Below are 19,718 nucleotides of genomic sequence, written 5' to 3'. Positions count from 1 at the left end.
AGGAGAAAAGCAGACTTGTTCAAGGAAGAGTATGCCTTTTCCCAAGTCACGTTCAGTAGGCACTCCTTTGTGGCTGATACCTTGGAAGATGCTACATGGAGTTTTTAGAAGGGATACGGTGTATATATATACTCTGCAAATATAATGGTCTTATTTCTAGGTTATTTTAGAGACAGATTTTAAAATTTAATTATGTAAAGTCGTAGTTGCATATTTTCTTTCTTTCCAGGGTCTGTTTCTTCATGTGATGCCTTCCTGAGCTTGTTTCAGAGCCATGGGCTTAAACCAGAGGCAATTTGTCCATGTGCCACATCTCCAGAAGCAATGACTATTGCAATACGGAGGTAATGGGCATAGAGCATTGCAGTCTGTTTGCTAGATTAAGTGATCCTGGCTAAGGTTTGTGCACACATCTGTTGGTCGTAGTTGACTTCAGCATGCAATAAGCTCCACTGACATTTACTGTGTGTGCTCAGGGTGTTCAAGTAGCTAGGCCGTTAAACATTTCTCCTAGCATGTAAGTGCTTTTTTCCCTCTAAGATGGACGATAGCTCAACTGCACTTTTAAGAAGTGTGCACTGCTTTTTTCTGCTCTTGGTTTACACAGCTAGTGTGGTATTTTTGAATCAGAGATTGAATTTAATGTCACTTCAGACTGTAATTTTCGTAGTTTTTCTGTATATTGCAGCCACCTCTAAATATATAGCACTAAAATCATCTGGCCTGGGAGCTGGTGTTTAACACAGGTTAAGCTAAAGACCTGGCAGAAGAATTGTGATTCAGATGCACAAGAATAAGATTTCTTATTGATTGTTGTGGCTCTTCTGGGGACAATCTCTGCTGCCGTCTTACAGTTTTAAATCTGTTATGTAGAGAAAAGACACTGAAGTAGGCATTTTTCTGTGCTTTGATATCTTCATCAGAGTCTGATAATAGCTTGTATGTCTGATTTGGCATTTTGATTTGTGTGTCCTTCAAAGGCCTGGGGTCCCTGGAGCACCTTTGCCTGGAAGAGCCATACTGTCCATGAATGGGCTGAGCTTTGGTGTGATTCGTGTCAACACTGAAGATAAAAACTCTGCTCTCACTGTTCAGGATGTTGGCCACGTGATGCCAGGAGGTAAGAATATGCAGGAGTCCCCTGTAAGATCTTTTTGCTAATGCTCTAGAGCACTGGAAGATTTTAGAAAAAGATGCAGTTGGTATTCTCTCCCATATTCAGCCTCAGCGCTGCAGGAGTCCCCATGGCATGTTGCATTTGTTGTGGTTAAATATGTTAATTCCTAGATAAGCCAAAAACCTTGGGGCCTTTTTTTCTAAACAATATATAATTTGTCCTAGGAATGATGTGCATAGTGAAACCTGATGGACCACCTCAGCTGTGTAAAACAGATGAGATTGGTGAAATCTGTGTTAGCTCCAGAGCAGGAGGAATGATGTATTTCGGGCTGGCAGGGCTGACAAAGAATACATTTGAGGTATGTATAGTAAAATGCATGTTTCTTTCCTGGTTTCCTGTGTAGAACCAACAGTCTTTTATGATCTCTTGTTTTTGTAACTGAACTGTTAATGTTGTTTTTTAAAGAGAGCCCCTGAAAACCCTGTTACAGTTAGACGTTTTCAGTGCAGAATTGTTGAGGGGGATGTCTTTCTACCCTCAGGCAAATCCACTTTGCCTCCAATGTCCTCCCTTCTGTTGCAGGTTATCCCTGTGAACTCAGCTGGCTCTCCAGTGGGTGATGTGCCATTTGTCCGTTCCGGCTTGCTGGGCTTTGTTGGACCTGTACGTAACACAGCTTTTTAGCTTGCCCTGCTGTGTTTTATTTGTGCTAATAGCCTAGAACTGTTAAAAGACAATCATTTGGGTGCAGAAGTACGTGTATGTGGTTGCTAGCTGTGCATGACAAGGCAGTTGAGAGAGAATGTGTTTGAGCCAGTAAGAACCCTTCCTTTCCGGGCACGTTGTCATTACAGTGCCTTATTGTATTGCTCCTTACATTTTTAGGTCGCTAGTTCTTTCAAAACCAAATGTAAGGATCTTTTGTATGGTGGTTCTGCTTCACGTGCTGGAATGTCTTGTCTCAGTGAGTTGCTTGAATGCTTCTCCTGGTTTAGTTATAAATGGTGTAATTGAAAGAGAAAATATTTTATATAAATTCTGTTGCCTATAATTTCAGTATCTAGATCCGAGTAATAGTTATAAAATATGCAAATCATCAAAGACATTTGAATACCTGCTTTATATACGTTACTGACTGATACCCTTTTATCTTTCAGGGCAGCTTGGTGTTTGTGGTTGGAAAAATGGATGGATTGCTGACGGTTAGTGGGCGCAGACACAACGCTGATGACATTGTCGCAACTGGATTGGCCGTAGAGTCGATAAAAACAGTTTACAGAGGAAGGTTAGCAAAATAAACCTTGCCTCTTCCCGTAAGCTTCTGCATGTAATATAGTGAAATGTGATCTTTACTGTGATCTCCAGTTTCTCTTCAGTAACTGGTTTGTTTGCTTAGGTCAGTTGAATTCGTGTTTTTGGTTTAGACAAAAGTTGGCCTGATCCTGCCTAACACAGGTCTGTTTTCCCCAGTATTCTGTCTGGCTTTTCTTCAAGCCTGTGTAATTTAGGGGAAGGAATTGAGTAACAAGATAAGTCAGCCACAGAGACACTGCAAAGTTTATTTCTCTGTCTCTGTAGTATTTAGTTTTAAGTCTCTGTAGTAGCTGGCTACTGGCTGATGCTCTGCAGCAAGGGTGAGTGTCATTAATTTTCAAAGGTCCTTAATTTTATTTACCAGTTGTGGGTATAACTTTCTAGATCATTGAGAAGATTTAGAGCTCATATCTCTAAGACTTGACAGAAGGTTTTAAGCCTCCTACATCACATAGAAAATGTTAAAGCTTTTTTTGCATTGGTGATTTACTACAGGGTTGGAACAGGAATGTAATAGCAGGATGAGAGGACAGGGGCCTTTGCTATGTAGGAATTTCATCAGAAGGTGGAATTACTCCTTTATTCCACAAAGTATTTCCGTTTTGACTCAGTTTAACTGTCTTACGTTTTTTCTCTGTATTTGCCCCATGGCTGTGGTGGTTTTTTGTTGTTGGTTGGTTGTTTTTTTATGAGCTTTGTCTTTAATCTATTTCTCTGGTTGCCTATACCAAGGAGCAAATTTGACATTCCTGCCAATACGGCTCTCCCATTGTCCCTAGGATTGCTGTATTCTCAGTCTCTGTCTTCTATGATGAGAGGATTGTGGTGGTTGCAGAGCAGAGGCCAGATGCATCCGAAGAGGACAGTTTTCAGTGGATGAGTCGAGTGCTGCAGGTAAGCCCAGTTATACAGGTGGATGAGGTGAGTTTGTGCAGCGTGTGGGCAGATCAGAGGCCACCAGCATGCTACAGATGGAAAGAGCATAGGCTCATGATCCCTCTTGGCACAAGGTATTTTTACAAGGTTGCAGGCTGGGTACATCTGCTGTGTACAAGCTGTTCTGTTATGTCCTGAAGGTCCTGGGAAAGCGTCTGCAACACAGAATAGCGTAAGCTCTGACAAAGTGATTGGCATTATGCTAGCAAGGTGACTGTGTAGAGAAACATAATTGCCTCTCGACACTGCAAATCAGATCCAGTGCTCAAATGTAGGAATTCTGCTTCTAGAATTACATTGTGCTGGTGTTCAAAGTTATGCTTTAAAGTTGCCCTTATCTTTGAGATGTGTTTTCAGCAGGGAGATGGTGAGCAGAGAACAGTTAAAACAGCTGAACAAGCATAGTCCTAAGAAAGTAGAATAAGTTGCAAACGCTTACTTTGAGAGCTGCATTCATGTATGCTGTGAAGTATGCAAACTGGGGAGAGAAGTCAGGGAAGTACCTGGTGATGTGAATAATGTATTAGTTGCCTGAATGCTGAGGCGAGGCGGACAAAAAGGAACAGAGTGATGGCACAGAGGAGACAGATGGATAAAATCCTAAGATGAAAATCATATGATTCATCAAGCAACTGTGTATATTTTGAGAGTTTAGTCATGAAAGATTTAAAAATGGATTTCTTGTATACGGAATGGGTTATAAGGGAAGAGATGCTAACAAGCACCTAACTCTTACCATAGGGCTTGCTAGTGTTACACAGGGCAGATGGAATGACAGTGACTGTCTCGCTCCTTCAGTACTTTACAGTGTACGCATTTGTCTTGTGGTATGTCAGCGAAGCCAGTAACGCTAGACTGTTTCCAGTAATACCAACAATTCAAGTGATGACCATCTTTCCTTTCTCTAGGCGATTGACAGCATTCACCAAGTGGGTGTATATTGCCTTGCTCTTGTGCCAGCTAATACATTGCCAAAAACTCCATTGGGAGGGATCCATATCTCGCAAACTAAACAGCACTTTCTGGAGGGCTCTCTGCATCCGTGCAACATCCTCATGTGCCCGCACACGTGTGTGACGAATTTGCCAAAACCCAGGCAGAAACAACCAGGTAACATTTTGTTTAACATTAGTAAACTGAAGTCTGCCACCTCAGACCTGGTAGGCTGTTTTTGTGTTGTGATCTATGGCTAGGGCAGGCTTGATGCTTCTCTTAGTGTCAGTCAGGAATTGTGATTCCTGCCTCTGGGAACATTGGGGTTGTCTCTGCTGATGAAGAGGAGACTAGCAATGCCTTCTGAACTGTATTGGTGAGGTTTCATTACCTCTCTTCTCATCTGTGCCCAGGAGCAGTGAGAGCCTGCAGAAAATCTTTGTACCTTTTGCTCTTCAACAGATCGCAGTTCTAGGCCAGCTCCTTATCATTTGCATTAGAAGTCCTGAGTCTGGCAGTACATCCCAGACCTAGAGCCTCCTCTACAAAGCAGCACTTTTTCTTTTGTGTTAATTCCTTTTTTGGGGTCGAAGAAACTCAGTCTGCCTCATAACAGAGTGACTTACCTTTTGGTCATACATGAGTCACTGTGAGGCCTCCCATCCTGTCAGCTTTTGCTTGTTTTAAACATTACCCTGCTGCAGATAATTTGGAAAGGCACTGTTGATAGCATGTGGGTGTGTTCCTGTGTTCTGATTCTGTGTGGCTGTTCTTTACCAACAGGTGTTGGCCCTGCCTCCGTGATGGTGGGGAACCTGGTCGCTGGGAAGCGTATTGCTCAAGCCTCTGGGAGAGATCTTGGTCAGTTAGAAGACAATGATTTAGTTAAAAAGGTAAATCGGTATTTGTTGCAACTAAAGGATGGGAAAAAGAGTTTGCCCTACAGCTGACCACAAAGCAGCAATGTGAAGCAGACTTAAGTAGTGCCTGTGAAATAGAAGCACTGGTGTTTAATTACCACCTCTTTGTTTCAGCACCAGTTCCTGACAGAGGTATTACAGTGGAGAGCTCAAGCAACTCCTGACCACCCGCTCTTCCTTCTATTAAATGCCAAGGTACGGTCAATTTTTTTGAAGGTCCACAGCATGCTATTCAGCCCAAATTTGAGACTGTGTTTAAGATTTTTGCACACTGCGGTGTCCTCTACTTAGCCTCATCAGATATTGCCCTAGGATTTGTAACTTAAAATTTGCACCTTCGAACCTGTAGGCCATTGTCATCTTAATGACCATAATGGTTCAATGCTTCATTTTAAAACTGAACGTGTTTGTAGGTCTCACTGGTTCCTGTATGATTTAATGGTGTATCCCTGTTGAGTATATTCTGGCAAGGTTCTGGTGCAAGAAGACCTGAACTGACTCCCTGGAAGGTAGAATTTCCTAGAGCAGATCTAACTCTGTTTCTATCTTTTTGATATCGTAGTGGATAAAGAGCTCGATGAATGGCAGCAGTGTATAGGTATCGATAACTAGTAGCTATAGACTGAGGGTAGTAAGCAAGGTTGTTGGGTTGTTCTTTTGTTTTTGTTTGTTTTCTTTCTTTGGTTCCAGCAACTGGTTTACTGCCACGTTGTGCCAGGCCTTGTTTAGAACATTTTTGTCTCCTTTCAAGGGAACCACTGTGTGCACAGCCACCTGCCTTCAGTTGCACAAAAAGGCTGAGAGAATTGCATCAGTTCTGTGTGACAAAGGACATCTCAATGCAGGAGACAATGTGGTGCTTCTTTATCCTCCTGGTAAGCAAGTTTTAATAAGAACTGCATCCCACTGTGGAAATGCAACGTGGTGTTTCTTTGAAATCTCACTGAGATCTGGAAATATCGGAGAGGTCGTTGAAGCAGCAATACCTTAGGGACTACATAACTTGCTGATCTAGTTTTGACTCCACAGAGAGCTGTCCTAATGTCTTTCAGTTGCAGTATCAGGACTCAAACTTCGATTCTCTAGAGTTTTGGAAGAGCTGATTTGTACCTTCTGACTCCTGGAGAGATGCTGTGAGCTCTAGGCATCTTGCTGTCTCCTGATGTTTAGAACAAAAGCTTTAAAAACTTTTGTGGTTCTCAAAGAACCTCTGGTATGATCTGCTCACTTCAAGGTCATTAGAAACGTGTGACCACGCTGCGTGTGCTGGAGAAATGGATTAATTAGTCACCCTACCAGAGACTCCTCGGCTCCTGGACTGTTCAGGTCTCGTTTGCCTGAAGTCACGCCAGTCGGCAGCTCTTCATTCAGGGAAAGCATGTAGTTTGCTTCTGGTACAGAGTGGTGCCATCGCCTTCAGCCGTGTGGAAAATGGGTGCTTCCTCTGAGACTGTTAGGTGCCTCTTCTACAGCAGGAGGCTGGGAGCAGGGGGCAGTGCAGTCTGCTGTGGCCAGCAGCACACAGCTTTCTCACTTGGCGTGTGTAAGATGCTCACTGCTACCGAGAGGTGCTCTTTGGTGTGTGTACTTCCACTGCCAGAGAATTGTGTTTTGTCATGACTTTTGAGTCATTTAACAGCTGGGACATTCTTTTCTTGAAAGATGAATATTTTTTGCAGTCTTCTCTGCTTTCCCAGCCCCTTATCCCAAGCTTCTTAGCTTCCTTGTCACGCTGGCCTCAGTGTTTGGACTGCTTATGTTGCACATCTGTGCCGTGGGAGTGACTAGCCCGTGTTCCTTTTTCTAATGAAAATTTTAACTGATGCTCAGAGAACAAGTATTTGGGGAAAGGCTGGTGTCCATCCACCAGCGCTGTACGCTACAGCCTATCGTGTCCTTGCAGGCATTGAGCTCATCACCGCGTTCTATGGCTGTTTGTATGCTGGCTGCATCCCCGTGACTGTGAGACCACCTCATGCTCAGAGCCTCACTGCTACTCTGCCCACTGTGCGAATGATCGTGGAAGTGAGTAATGGGGCCGTCGCTGAGAGCGGGGCTGGAGCTCTCTTGTTTCAGCCTCTCAGATCTGAATGGGTAACACAGCTGTCCAAACTCCCGTGCTGTTTAAGTGACAGCAGTGACTGAAGCACGTCTTATACCTGAGGGACAGTGATTTAATTCATAAGATGCAAGTGAAAACCGCCTCTCCTTTTTATGTGGCAACGTGAATTGCCTTGAAACAGTTGGTTTCTGAGGGATACTAACATGTGATGTTACCTCAAATTGCATATTGATGCTCATCCTGCTATTAGTTACTTTACAAGTTTGGTAACCAGGAAAGGATGTCTCTGCATTGTAACCATGGGGAGGAAGCTAGATTTAGGCTGTGTAATGTTTTACCTGGGCTAAAGGTCCTGCCATGCTTATTTGCATTTTAATCTGCATTTGGGGTTTTAGTGAAGGAAGTGTTGAAAATTAATGCAAGTCTGCTTGGGGAAACTAGCTACAGATGGTAAAATATATTCTCTGAATATCAAATCTTGCAATGACAGTGTCTGCGGGATGTGCTTTTTGTCTTGTTTTTTAGCAAATGTTTATCTTTTTAGGTCAGCAAAGCTGCCTGTATTCTCACAACGCAGACCTTAATGAGACTACTGAAATCCAGAGAGGCAGCTGCTGCTGTAGATGTGAAAACCTGGCCAACCATCATCGACACAGGTGTGGTCCGTGGACTTAAAAGACTTTTTCAAGTTCTGTATAGGGAATACCAAAGCGAGACACTGCCCCCTCACTTTAGATGTTAACCAGATGGCTCATACAATTTTGTTTGAATACCTAGAAACTGTCCAAGATATAAGCCAGGTCTGACCTTGTTTGCTCATCTCTCTTCTGCATTTGTTGAGATATAAATGGAACACAATTTTATTGAAAAATCACGTTGCAGACAACAGTAATTCCCTTATGACAGCTTCTCATGTCATGGTCAACTTACCTTGTCTCCTTGTCTGGCACTGGAGAGCGAGCAACTCAGATAACATAATAAGCAGGGTATGTTTTTGCATTAATTGTGTCTCTTATTATGTAGTCATGCTCCATCCTTTGGCCTTGGAGATTAAGAAAATAAAAGTAAAAACATGTATTTAACATTTTTGGTTTACACACAGAAGAGTTGGTTGGTCTCTTCTCCCTTTTTCTGAGAAGGAATAACTTTCTACATGAGAACTTTGGCAAAAGTCTTCTCGTATACTAGTCTGTCTCTTTTGGAAAGAGAATTAATTGAAAGCTTTGTGGTCCACCTCAGCCTATTTGAAAGTTGTTCTCCTTTCAAATACCAGTTGAGTATTTAAAAATTCAAATCTGTTTGTTCCTTTCTTGTACAGATGACTTGCCCAGGAAGCGGCTGTCTCAGATCTACAAACCACCTACGTCTGAAATGTTAGCATATCTAGATTTTAGTGTTTCCACAACAGGCATGCTTACAGGAGTAAAGGTACAGTAAAATGGTTTTAGAAGATGTTTTTTTTTGGAGTCCTGCCTTTGGCTGATAATCCGAACCACCTCTCCTGTATACCTCCACCAAAACTGGCTTTTGTAGATTAAATAAAGACCCTGCTTTTCTTCCAATAACCTATGGATTTGCTGCACAGAATGCAGTATGACTGCAGGCTGAAGAATTAGTTCTGCTGTGCAGGAAGACAGGTCTCTACAGGGAGCATCAGGAATTCTGCTACTGCCTCCTGCTGGAGAGTAGCCTGTTAGGAGAGCAGTGAGGGATGTGAGTAGCAGAGCAGTGAACTTTGGCTTTCCCGCTGCTGCACCAAAAGCAAAATAAGAATGCAGTTGATAGAGAAGATATGATGAAACTAAAACAAAAAGAAAGCCTTAGACTGGCATTAATGATCATCTCTATTTGGGGTCTGAGATACCTAAAGCTTTTAAGCAATAGCTGTTGGTATCGCTGTTTCTGGTTTACTGTGGCTCAGAGGGTTTTGCAGTGCTCTGCATCTGCTATGGGAGGTAAGAAGAAATACAGTTATTGAGAAGTGCTATCAAGGCAAACCTCTCATGATTATTCTCTGCCTGTCTTGATGAAGTCCTGTTTTGATGTTCTGGAATTTCAGCACCGTTTCTCTGTCTTTGCTGTTGTAGATGTCCCATGCAGCAGTGAGCGGCCTTTGCAGGGCAATCAAGCTTCAGTGCGAGCTCTACTCCTCGCGGCAGATTGCAATTTGTCTCGACCCCTATTGTGGACTAGGTTTTGTGCTCTGGTGCCTTTGCAGGTATGACCTTTGAGTGGAAAAGGGTGAAGATTAACTCTTGGCTGGTTTTAAGTGGGAAATGACAGTCCCCGTCTCTAGCTGGTGTAATTACAGACAGATATGTTGACATTACCAGAATGACTAATTTACAGTAAGAGGAGAATTTCTCTGTGAGCTGACAATGATATGTTCCCTTTTCCTGCAGATTAGCAAGTTGTTATCCTATCTTGATTATGCATATTTGTGCTGCTGAATATTACTGGCTCCAGAATGTTTCTCTTGCCTTTCTTCCTTGATTATATGTTGCAGTAAGGGAATTTTCTTTCTGTAAACTGTGTGGTTGAGCCAGTTCTCTTCCTTCACTCTGTCAGTGTGTGTGCACGCTTGTGTGTATAAATTGTTATTCTTGTAAAATAAGTTGTATTTATAATTCAGTGTTGCTACCGAATGTGGGCATTGTAGCTATTATCAATTTGCCTTTGATCAGGGACCAAAAGCAGGCTGTGGGACCTAGCAGGAATGTGAGATGAAAATACAGTAAATATTAATTTAAAGATAACTACATGCTGCACAAAAATATTTTCTTCTTTGATGTTCTTCACAGTGTGTATTCTGGACACCAGTCAATTTTAATTCCTCCTATGGAGCTGGAATCCAATCTTTTTCTCTGGTTATCTACTGTCAGCCAGTATAAAATAAGGGACACTTTCTGTTCCTATTCAGTCATGGAACTGTGCACAAAGGGACTTGGAAACCAAGTTGAAATGTTGAAGGTAAGAAATGCTTCCGGAATGTTATGTTACATAAAGTAATTAAACTGTTGTTGTAAAGCAAAGCGATACAGTTGTTAAACACAACAGCACCGTGATGCACAAGTCCCCAGTCTACAGCTTGCTCAAAAAGCAAAAGCAGCAAAAGAAACGTTTGGAGCCTCAGGAAATTAAAAGGATTGAAATAGAGTAAGGTGTACGTATTGCAGTGTAGGTAGCACATTGCCAGCAAGTGTCAGAGACTGCTGGGCAAACCCTAAGGAGAGGATGCCAGCAGCAAAATGCTATGCAGAGGAATTGGTTATATAACAGTCTGCAGTGAAGGCTCAGACCGGCACATGATGTAAAGCACACACGTTAAATGCTTGGCTAAATAAAGGTGTTTTCTCTTGAGAGATGAGAGGAAGGAAAAAAAATAGCTATGTAAAAGGCTTGAGGTGGCTTTTTGCATGGGTTTACTGAAATAATTTGTGTACTCCGTTTACAAGGTTAAGGATTGGTCTTGTCCTGTTGGTTGCATAGAGTCCTGAAGGTGCTTACCCTGTGGAGTGTCACCAGGCAAACAGAATAATGCACAGGTCTGAACAACTGGCTAGCGCTGTTCAGTGCACTCGTGATTGTGTCTAGAAGCAATAATGGATTCTGGTCTAAGATTTGTTGAAGACTCGCTGCAGCCTCAGTAAATGACTTTGCAGTCTCACTTGGTTTGGTTTCCATGTATATAAATAAGGAATAACAGATGTAATCTTATCTGAAAGGCACCGCAGAAGCACATGATGCTACACTATCTCTCAGAAGAAGGAGCAGTGTTGATGATGATTTTGTTGTAGCAGTATTTCTAGGCTCTAGTCAGACACATTTTATAACTACACACAGGAGCTGAAGAGAGGAAATGAACACGAGCAGAGTTTGCCTTGCATTTCTAGAGTGATTTCTTTGGGATCTAAAGGATAAAAAGCAAATACCACTTTTATGAGGGCTTAGGTCTCGGTGCAGTGTGGCAGAGATAATTAACACATGCAGTCCTGTGCGCTCATTTGTGTCTGCACTCTTTTCCAGTCACGAGGAATTAATCTGTCCTGTGTCCGGACGTGTGTGGTAGTTGCAGAAGAACGACCACGAGTTTCTCTCACTCATTCCTTCTCAAAACTCTTCAAAGACATTGGCCTGTCATCTCGTGCTGTAAGCACCACCTTTGGATCAAGAGTCAATGTTGCTATCTGTTTACAGGTAATGCAAGTGCTTTCTAGTGCATATATCGTCACTGGCATCAGATTTCCAGATTCCATTGTATTCTGAATGGGTAAACTTCCTAATCTGCACATGCTTCTGTGCTGTCTTAGTATAGCCCCATGTCTGCTTTGTAGAGAACAGCAAGCGCAAGATTTAAGTAGCTTTTGTTTTCAGCTGCATCAGAAATACTCAAAACTACTGAAACATGGCATTAGAGGACTGTTTATTTCCATGTAAACAGTAACTCTAGTTGCCCCAGAGCCCAGAGCTGAAAGTGCTTGGGCTGTTTTCCCCCTCAAGATGCATCTCACGCTGTTGTTACGCTTAGTATAGAGAGAAATAGGCTGTGTTTACTGACATGTTTCCTTGAGTGCAACTGCAAAGGTAGGGAAAAGCGGATATGAATTCTGCTGTCAGTGTGAAGTTCCTGGAATGTTTGAGCTCAGGCAGAGGTTGCATAAAATATATATAATTTTTTAATGTTTACTCTTTAGGGAACCTCTGGGCCTGATCCCACCACAGTGTATGTAGATCTGAAATCCTTGAGACATGACAGGTACAGTAAGTTTAAGTAAACTTACCGATAACTCATCTACATAAAATGTTGTAATGGTACTTAGCTATCATGCCTCTCAGTAGATTTCAGCTCTTTTCTTTTCCTGACAATGTTTTCTCTGATTTCAGAGTACGTCTAGTGGAAAGGGGAGCTCCCCAAAGCCTGCTGCTTTCAGAATCTGGGAAGGTAACTTCATGTTTTTACCTACTGGCATGGCACACAGCACCTGCTGACCATGCAGCACTTTTTATGCCCTTCATGATGATGTTGATGTGTAGCTAGGAAAGGTGGTCTTGTGCCATGGCATGAGAAGAGGTGGTTACATTGCTCTTCCGGGAGGTTATTTTGGCTTATAACGAGCATGAAATTATTTGGAGGATTGTTTGTTTACAGTAAATGAATCATATCAAAAGTGTCCACTGTATCCTTGAAATCAGGTTCCATTTGGGATTTACTGTAGCTCTTACTCCCTTCTTTAAATGAATTAGCAGAAGATGTTTGCAATAATTTTTAACACTGAAGTCTTCAAAATCAAGGTTTAGCAACATCTGCAGGCCTAGAATGCATTTCCCGTGTGGCTCTGCAGACGTGACATACTTCTGTTGTAGTACCTGGAGTGTACATGCCCTAGCGTGTTTTTACGTGTTTGTAATTTCCGTGGGTGAAATCATGCCTTTGTGGAGGTAAATGAACAGCCTTTGTATTGTAGTTATGTGTGAAGGTGATTCTAATACTGATTGCATATTCCTTTTTGTGACCTTTAGATTTTACCTGGAGTCAAAGTAGTCATTGTTAATCCTGAGACAAAAGGGCCTCTAGGAGATTCTCATCTTGGAGAGGTAAGCACAGATTTTACTTTTTGGATACCTTCTCCTGTTTGTTTCTTGATCTATATTCTCTCTCTTTAACTACGTAAGTTGCTGGTGAGTAGCAATACTTGTAGGCCTTTTTATGTTGAGTTATCGCTGGAGCATTCAGATTTAGGGGATGTTATTTTAGTGTTAAGTTTAAAGAAAAAGAAAACCTGCCAGAAATGAAGGCTTCTTCAATTCTAAATCTTACTGGCTTCCAAATGGATCTAAGTTACATTTTGCTTTCCTTATCTCGATCACACACCAGTATATTTAATCTGTGTTGACGGATTGCCATCAATTGTTGGACTCACATGTTATAAAAATCCAGTAATTTATAAAAATTACTCAGTCCTCAGCTTACAGTTATTAGGAGAGAGGATCTGCAAGGTGCATTTTTGATATCCTATAGGATGTTTGGGGGTTTGAGCTAAAAGCAAAATATTTTTGGACCTGGAAAATCTTAGATATCTTTATACCTAACTATAACCTCCTCATTACGGTTTATTATCTGCTTTAGTTAAATACTCAAAACATGCTCTGTTGTTGTAGTGTGTAGATCTGACAGTTTTTCCACTTCTAATACAGATTTGGGTAAATAGTCCACACACAGCCAGTGGTTACTATACCATCTATGACAATGAAACCCTTCAAGCTGATCATTTCAACACTCGTCTGAGCTTTGGTGATGCCGCTCAGACGCTTTGGGCGCGGACTGGATACCTTGGTTTTGTTCGTCGGACAGAGCTGACAGCTGCCAGTGGAGGTATGGCAGAAATCAGTCTTTGTCTTTCACGTGGAGAGTTTTCTTTCATGGAGTGCAACAAATGAGTCCTGATCCATGTGTTGGGGTACAGGAGACCCTCGGTTTTAACCAAATTCCATTTACTGGCTGCTGTTTTCTGTTTTCATAGTATGCATACGTTTCATTTCCCATTTCTCCTCTCTAGAGCGCCATGATGCACTGTATGTTGTTGGAGCACTGGATGAAACTCTGGAACTGAGGGGATTGCGTTACCATCCAATTGATATTGAGACTTCAGTATCTCGAACGCACAGAAGCATTGCCGAATGGTAAAACAGCAGTGAAAAATGAATTCAGCCTAACCTAGATGGAATGTAGCAATGTTTATCCAAAGATGCAGGATTTAATGGGTGGAGTGGGGTGGCCAGAAGGCAAAGACAGACACTTACTTTGTGTTACTATCATCAAGTTGTGAGATCTTCATATCCATCTCTTTTCCCTTCCATGGATCAGAATAATATTGGGCTGACTCTGTGAATCTCTTCTCACAAGCCTTAATTAAAAATAGAAATTACTATTTCCTGCTTTGTGGTTTAAAGAACCATTCGTACGTGAGTTAGTGAAAGGCAGCGTTTAGTTCGTTTGTCAAACCTGGTAGTACTGAGATGTGCTTGAATTGATCTTTCATACGTTGGGACTGGGTCTTGGAGTTAGGTTGTTTTGAAATACAATGTGAAGCAGGTGGTAAACTCCATCTAAGGATAAAAAAATATATATAAGCTTTGGATCATTGTGAAAATAACTGGATTTTCTGGTTTTGTTCTTTTTTTTTCTTTCTAACTACAGTGCTGTGTTCACATGGACCAACTTGCTTGTGGTTGTTGTGGAGCTGTGTGGCTGTGAACAAGAAGCCCTGGATTTAGTCCCTCTAGTTACAAATGTGGTCCTGGAAGAACATTATCTAATTGTGGGAGTGGTGGTGGTAGTTGATCCTGGAGTTATTCCTATCAATTCCAGAGGAGAGAAACAACGAATGCATCTCCGTGACAGTTTTCTAGCGGATCAGTTAGACCCCATATATGTAGCTTATAACATGTAACGTGTATGGGGGAATTGATGCTCAGAAACTTTGCAGGACCACCAAACGACAAAGGGTGGCTATAGAAATGAAGCTGGTGAAAATTACTAATACTTGATATAAAGTTTGAGATTGCTGCCATATTCCCTTCATCTCATCCTGTGGTATTAAGATCACATTAACTACCAGTGGACAAAAGGAAATGTGGTAGACAATGGAAAACATTTGTAACAGTTTACTGAAATATTAGCTTTATTAGAAAATGCAAAGTTGACAAGCGTGTGAACTGCAAAATTCCTAAGGCCTTTACTGTAGTGTTACTTTTTTCATCCGTTGTACATATTTGTATTTTTATCTAATACTGTTTTAGGATTCTCTAAGGGGAGGGTTTATTTAGTTAAGATAATAAACTATTACGAGGAGGGTCATCAGAGTTCAGCAATTCCCTACTATATAAAATGTACTTTGCATCTGTACTGTAGCTATTCATTCCATGGGATCACACAACTTATTTAAAATTGTGCCATGACCAAATCAATAACTTACGGAATCTAAGAGTTACTTATTCATATAGATATTTCTTGAATTAAAAAAGAAGCCTATATTTTAAATATGTAAATATTATTATACATAATTCACTTAGATAGAAAATTAACTTGGATAATGATGACAGCTGAAGGTAGACATTTTTAAGGACAGGTAACTTTTGTGGTCCTTAGCATAATTACATTTGGTTAGACAACTAATGTGAGATACACAAATCTTACACAAGTTTTCTTATTTCAGTATGTAGTCTTTTATTGCTGGCCAGAAGTGTGTCATAGCATGTAGAAACCTATGATTTGAAGGCACATCTCTGTAAGTGAGGCTGAAATATTTAAACAGTAACATGCAGTCTGGCAGAAATCGCAGTGCTAAGTCCAAAATGTTTAACTGAAATGATGCAAAGTTACAGCCTCTGCCTCCACCCTCTGAAACCTCGTGTTTAAAGGAAAAAAAACAATCCTATAGGTCAACACACAGTTAAATTCACTGTCTGTGCAACTCAGTCATTATTCCATTCAATTCCCTCTAGGTATAGCAAGAAACATTGCAGATAGGCTTTACTGTAAACCGGGAGGCAACAACCCAGAGTTCTTCAAAACATTCCCTAGAAACAATTAGGAATTTCTGGGTTTTGGACTGAATGCAATTTTTCTTTTACAGGAGGAGGCACAAAAATGAAACACAGTAATTCTGGTAAATCATCGTTAAATAACTTCATGAAAATGAATATTCCAAACTTCAGAATACTTCGTTGGTTTTCAGATTAGTAACTGTAAAGAAGCAGAAGCCCTAGAGTAGTGGGAACAGGCTTTTGCTGTAAGTGATTGCACTCTGGGCTAATGGAGAGACAGTGTTTAAGTTTTGACTCAGAATTACCTTTCTTTCATGTAATCCTTAATAATGTTTTAAATTCCTATGGATGTTAAGAAAATATGACTTTGGAAGCAATGAGAGCTGATACCAGATAGCGCAGCAGGGTTTTTTTTGAGTCAAATATGGTATACAGTGTAAATAAACTTGTTATTAAAATGCTCCACATTACCTCATTCAAAATTTGTAGGCAGTTTTTAAAAGGTTTATAGTATGAACTCTGAAGATCCTGTGGCAGTTGTCAGAGCAGAACACAGTGTATCTGTAAGCAAATCCCAGTTTTGTACTTGAAAAATTCCTGATGCATTCTGTTAGCTCTGACTGAGGTCAGGAGTGTTAAAATTTAGATGGGAAGTTCTGAATATTTTTGAAAAATATGCAGTGGGGAAATAGATTTAGAAACTGCAAGTTATTATGGCAAGTCTCAAGCTGAGTTCTTTACAAAGGCTTCACTTTACAGGTGCATATTTTTGAATGATTTCTTTTTCCCTATCTGCCACTGTGATTAAGACAACATCACAGATGAAATTGTCGTGGTATTGTGCTGCAGCATAGATGTGACAGGTTTTCTGTTATCGGTGTCTAGTTTCTTATTATGTGTGTCCTAAACTACCTGCACATGAAGCTTTCTGTATATTTAGTTTTAATGAATTGGCCACGAAGTAAGGAAAGTGACAAGTGTAACTGTGATCAATACAGTTGGTACTGCAACTACTTATTTAGGGTGCAAAACGCACTGAAGTTGTTACTCATTTTCAGCCAGCAAAGTGGGAGAATCTCCTTGTTTTGTTATGCACCACTTTTTAATTTTTCTTGCACAGCAAAGTGACTTGCAGTACAGCCTTCACTTCGTTGTTGCACATTTCAGGAAAAAAAAAAAAAGATGGCCTTGACTTTTGTTACTGAAATTAAAGCTTTATCTAAATTCTTTCAACAATTACCACATTTGTCCATCAAAAATGATTTTTTTTTAATTCTAAGATTGTATTTTATTTTTAGTTGCAATTTTTTTCAGAAATAAAAAGTGGATGTATTAATTTGATCAGACTTCCAGTATGTGGCAGATTGACTTTCTGAAATGGAATTTTTAAATGGCACACTTGATTTCCTCCCATTTTTTATATGGCTAGGTATCTGCTAGTTTCTTACGCTTTGCGTTTTCATCTCACAAGTTTACTCATGCTGTTAATCTTTGCTTTGGTATATTACATTTCTCTGTTAGAGAACTAAATTTACAGTCCTGTCCTTAGAATGAGACAACATTCTACGTTTGATTGCCAGTAAGTGACACATAGAAGCTGGCCAGTTTTGATTTCATTGAATGCTTTTGTCTATGTTTGGCGCAGTGAAAAGCAGCGTATTGGAGAAGTAGTAATATGGAGCTGCGAATCTGGAAACCCTGATTTCTAACTCCAGCTCTGCTAATGACTTGCCACAAGGCCTTCAACAGGTCATTTCACTCCTTCAGTTTCTTCATCTGTAGATGAGGATATTATCTAATCCTTACAACATCCCTGTGAGGTAACTAACTGTACAGCACTAAGTGCTAAGTATTTTTCATTGCTAGCCTCTTTGAGGTCAGGGTCAGTTTGTTCTTCCAAACTGATAAATGATTATTTGGTTGTCTTGGAGGGCTGTCAAGAGATGTGACCATTTCACTTCAAAGTGGTTGCTTGGTGTCATTCCATATGAGAAAAAAATGAAATATTAACTTCACAAAATTGGCAGGGCGACTGAAGGTTCTGATGTTGCATGTTCAGGTTCAGACTTGGGCTCTTCTCCATAACCGCTGAACCAAGTGTTGAGTCCCAAGAAGCAGATTCTCCATGCCCGTTTGACTTTGCAGCTTATCTAGTTGCAGAGGACAAATTACTTCCTGTCGTTGTCCATCAGATTCCAGGCTAACAGCTGCAATGAAACTTAATCTAGGATTTTTTTTTTTTACCACTTGGAACTAAAATATTTTGTATGTCTTACTGTTTATGAATATTCCCTAAGCAAAGTATGTGGGTACAGGTAATTTCAAGTCCTGTTTTGTTAACATTTGCACTGCATTTCTGATTTAAATAAATGTAATTAAGATGTGTCGTACTAACTGTCTTTAAGAGGTTGTAAAAACGATAAATTTTAGCCCTAAATGCAATTTTCTTTAATTTCTGTCAACCTATTTACCATTGTCAAATTCAGACTACAGCATTATGTAATTATGTATAAAGTTTTTATTTATTTAAAATTAGATTAGATATACATTTTTAAATTTAACATCTGGCTGGACAGTGTTCCATTAACGCATTGATTGTGTTTCCTTTGTCTTGTGTTAATAAATATTGATGCCTGATTGTTTGCTTAGTTCTTTATCTGCTGTTTCCCCGAAGGATTTTGTAAGAAGCAAAACATTGGTTAGTATTTATCCTGGTGAAAGGGAGAACTTATAAGTATTTTTGCAAGTACCTCTCATCAAATGTATATAGAAATGTACGAGACCTGAGCCTGTGAAGAGCTGAGCTCCCTGCACTTCACTTCCATGGCAGGACGTGGAGTTTTTTGTACCTGCAGCAGGAGGCTGTTACAGCTTTTGAAATCGGAGTTATAACTGAGATCACTCTTTGAGGAGGAACTAGATGCAATTTTGAGCATGGCCTACCTATATTTAATATTTTACGGTAGTGTTAAATATTCCTTATTTAATTTCAGGTTAAGATTCAGGTTTGGTATGTTTCATTTTGAACTGGATTCAGTGAGAGATTTATAGTCTCTTAACCCTCTGCAAATCCCAACAAGATTTGAGGTTCTCTGTCCTCTGGAAGATTAAAGCAGTTGTGTAAGGCTTTGTATTGAGCTGATGAGACAAACTTTGGTGGCATTTGAGTTTTAACATTTGATAGTCTCTGCTGTCAAAAACTAACCGTGGAGTTTTTATGAAGACTTATTTTAAATACTCATAGATATTAAGATATAGTTTAGTACCAGAGAGGATGTAATCAAGATCATAATCTAACACCAGCTACTGCCTCTGTATGTACCTATTAATGGCTATATGTTTTTGGGTAAGAATATACGTAAACACATTATTTACTACAAATGATGAGTGGCAATTTTACCATGGTTTCTTCTGAGCACATTTCACTTTCATTAAATTTTACCTGTATTTTAAAATTACTTGATATGGGAAAACCTCTTAATAAATAAATGGAAAGGGGGGGGGGCGGGAGGGGAGGGGGAATACTTTGAATTGTTATATTAATCAAGGAAGTTGAAAAAGCCAATAAATCTTGCCTTTTTGTAAATACACTTAGATTTGAGTGACCACACTTCTTGGGTGTTTGAAGATTCTTTTTTCAATTGTCACAACTCTGGCTCAGGCGCGTTCTGTGGTAACTTCATATACTGTGGCTTGTTTTCTTTGGCCTGGTATTTTCTCTGGGATAAACTCCACAATTGCATCAGGATGCACTGTACCAAAGCAACCTAGAGTAACTGGGAAACTGGTGTTAAGTTTCGCTTGACGGCCTCCCCCTGCCACTCAGGAGAGGGGTAAGGACATCACTGCTCCTACAGCCCGTACAGCTGCGGTGACCTGAGCCTGG

At 40.5% G+C, this 19,718-nt stretch overlaps 1 protein-coding gene across 3 annotated transcripts in view; it reads left to right on the top strand.

The window, feature by feature from the left end:
• DIP2B (disco interacting protein 2 homolog B) overlaps positions 1–18,470 on the top strand; it is a 68,341-nt gene extending 49,871 nt beyond the window's left edge. For all 3 annotated transcript variants that reach the window (XM_080570751.1, XM_080570750.1, XM_080570749.1), the window contains 22 exons: positions 230–344; positions 981–1,120; positions 1,342–1,478; positions 1,703–1,783; positions 2,278–2,405; positions 3,214–3,328; positions 4,279–4,480; positions 5,087–5,196; positions 5,338–5,418; positions 5,975–6,098; positions 7,127–7,248; positions 7,830–7,941; positions 8,604–8,713; positions 9,373–9,503; positions 10,087–10,255; positions 11,312–11,482; positions 11,980–12,041; positions 12,170–12,227; positions 12,806–12,880; positions 13,481–13,658; positions 13,843–13,966; positions 14,484–18,470. In XM_080570751.1, the coding sequence (XP_080426877.1) occupies positions 230–344; positions 981–1,120; positions 1,342–1,478; positions 1,703–1,783; positions 2,278–2,405; positions 3,214–3,328; positions 4,279–4,480; positions 5,087–5,196; positions 5,338–5,418; positions 5,975–6,098; positions 7,127–7,248; positions 7,830–7,941; positions 8,604–8,713; positions 9,373–9,503; positions 10,087–10,255; positions 11,312–11,482; positions 11,980–12,041; positions 12,170–12,227; positions 12,806–12,880; positions 13,481–13,658; positions 13,843–13,966; positions 14,484–14,736 (2,798 nt within the window). In that variant the 3' untranslated portion in view covers positions 14,737–18,470. The remainder of the gene's footprint in view (positions 1–229; positions 345–980; positions 1,121–1,341; positions 1,479–1,702; positions 1,784–2,277; positions 2,406–3,213; positions 3,329–4,278; positions 4,481–5,086; positions 5,197–5,337; positions 5,419–5,974; positions 6,099–7,126; positions 7,249–7,829; positions 7,942–8,603; positions 8,714–9,372; positions 9,504–10,086; positions 10,256–11,311; positions 11,483–11,979; positions 12,042–12,169; positions 12,228–12,805; positions 12,881–13,480; positions 13,659–13,842; positions 13,967–14,483) is intronic.
• Positions 18,471–19,718: the final 1,248 nt, after the last annotated feature.

This window comes from Anser brachyrhynchus (genome assembly GCF_964034855.1).
Source record: "Anser brachyrhynchus genome assembly, chromosome: 29".
Taxonomy (NCBI): domain Eukaryota; kingdom Metazoa; phylum Chordata; class Aves; order Anseriformes; family Anatidae; genus Anser; species Anser brachyrhynchus.
This window is presented reverse-complemented; position numbering and strand designations above follow the sequence as displayed.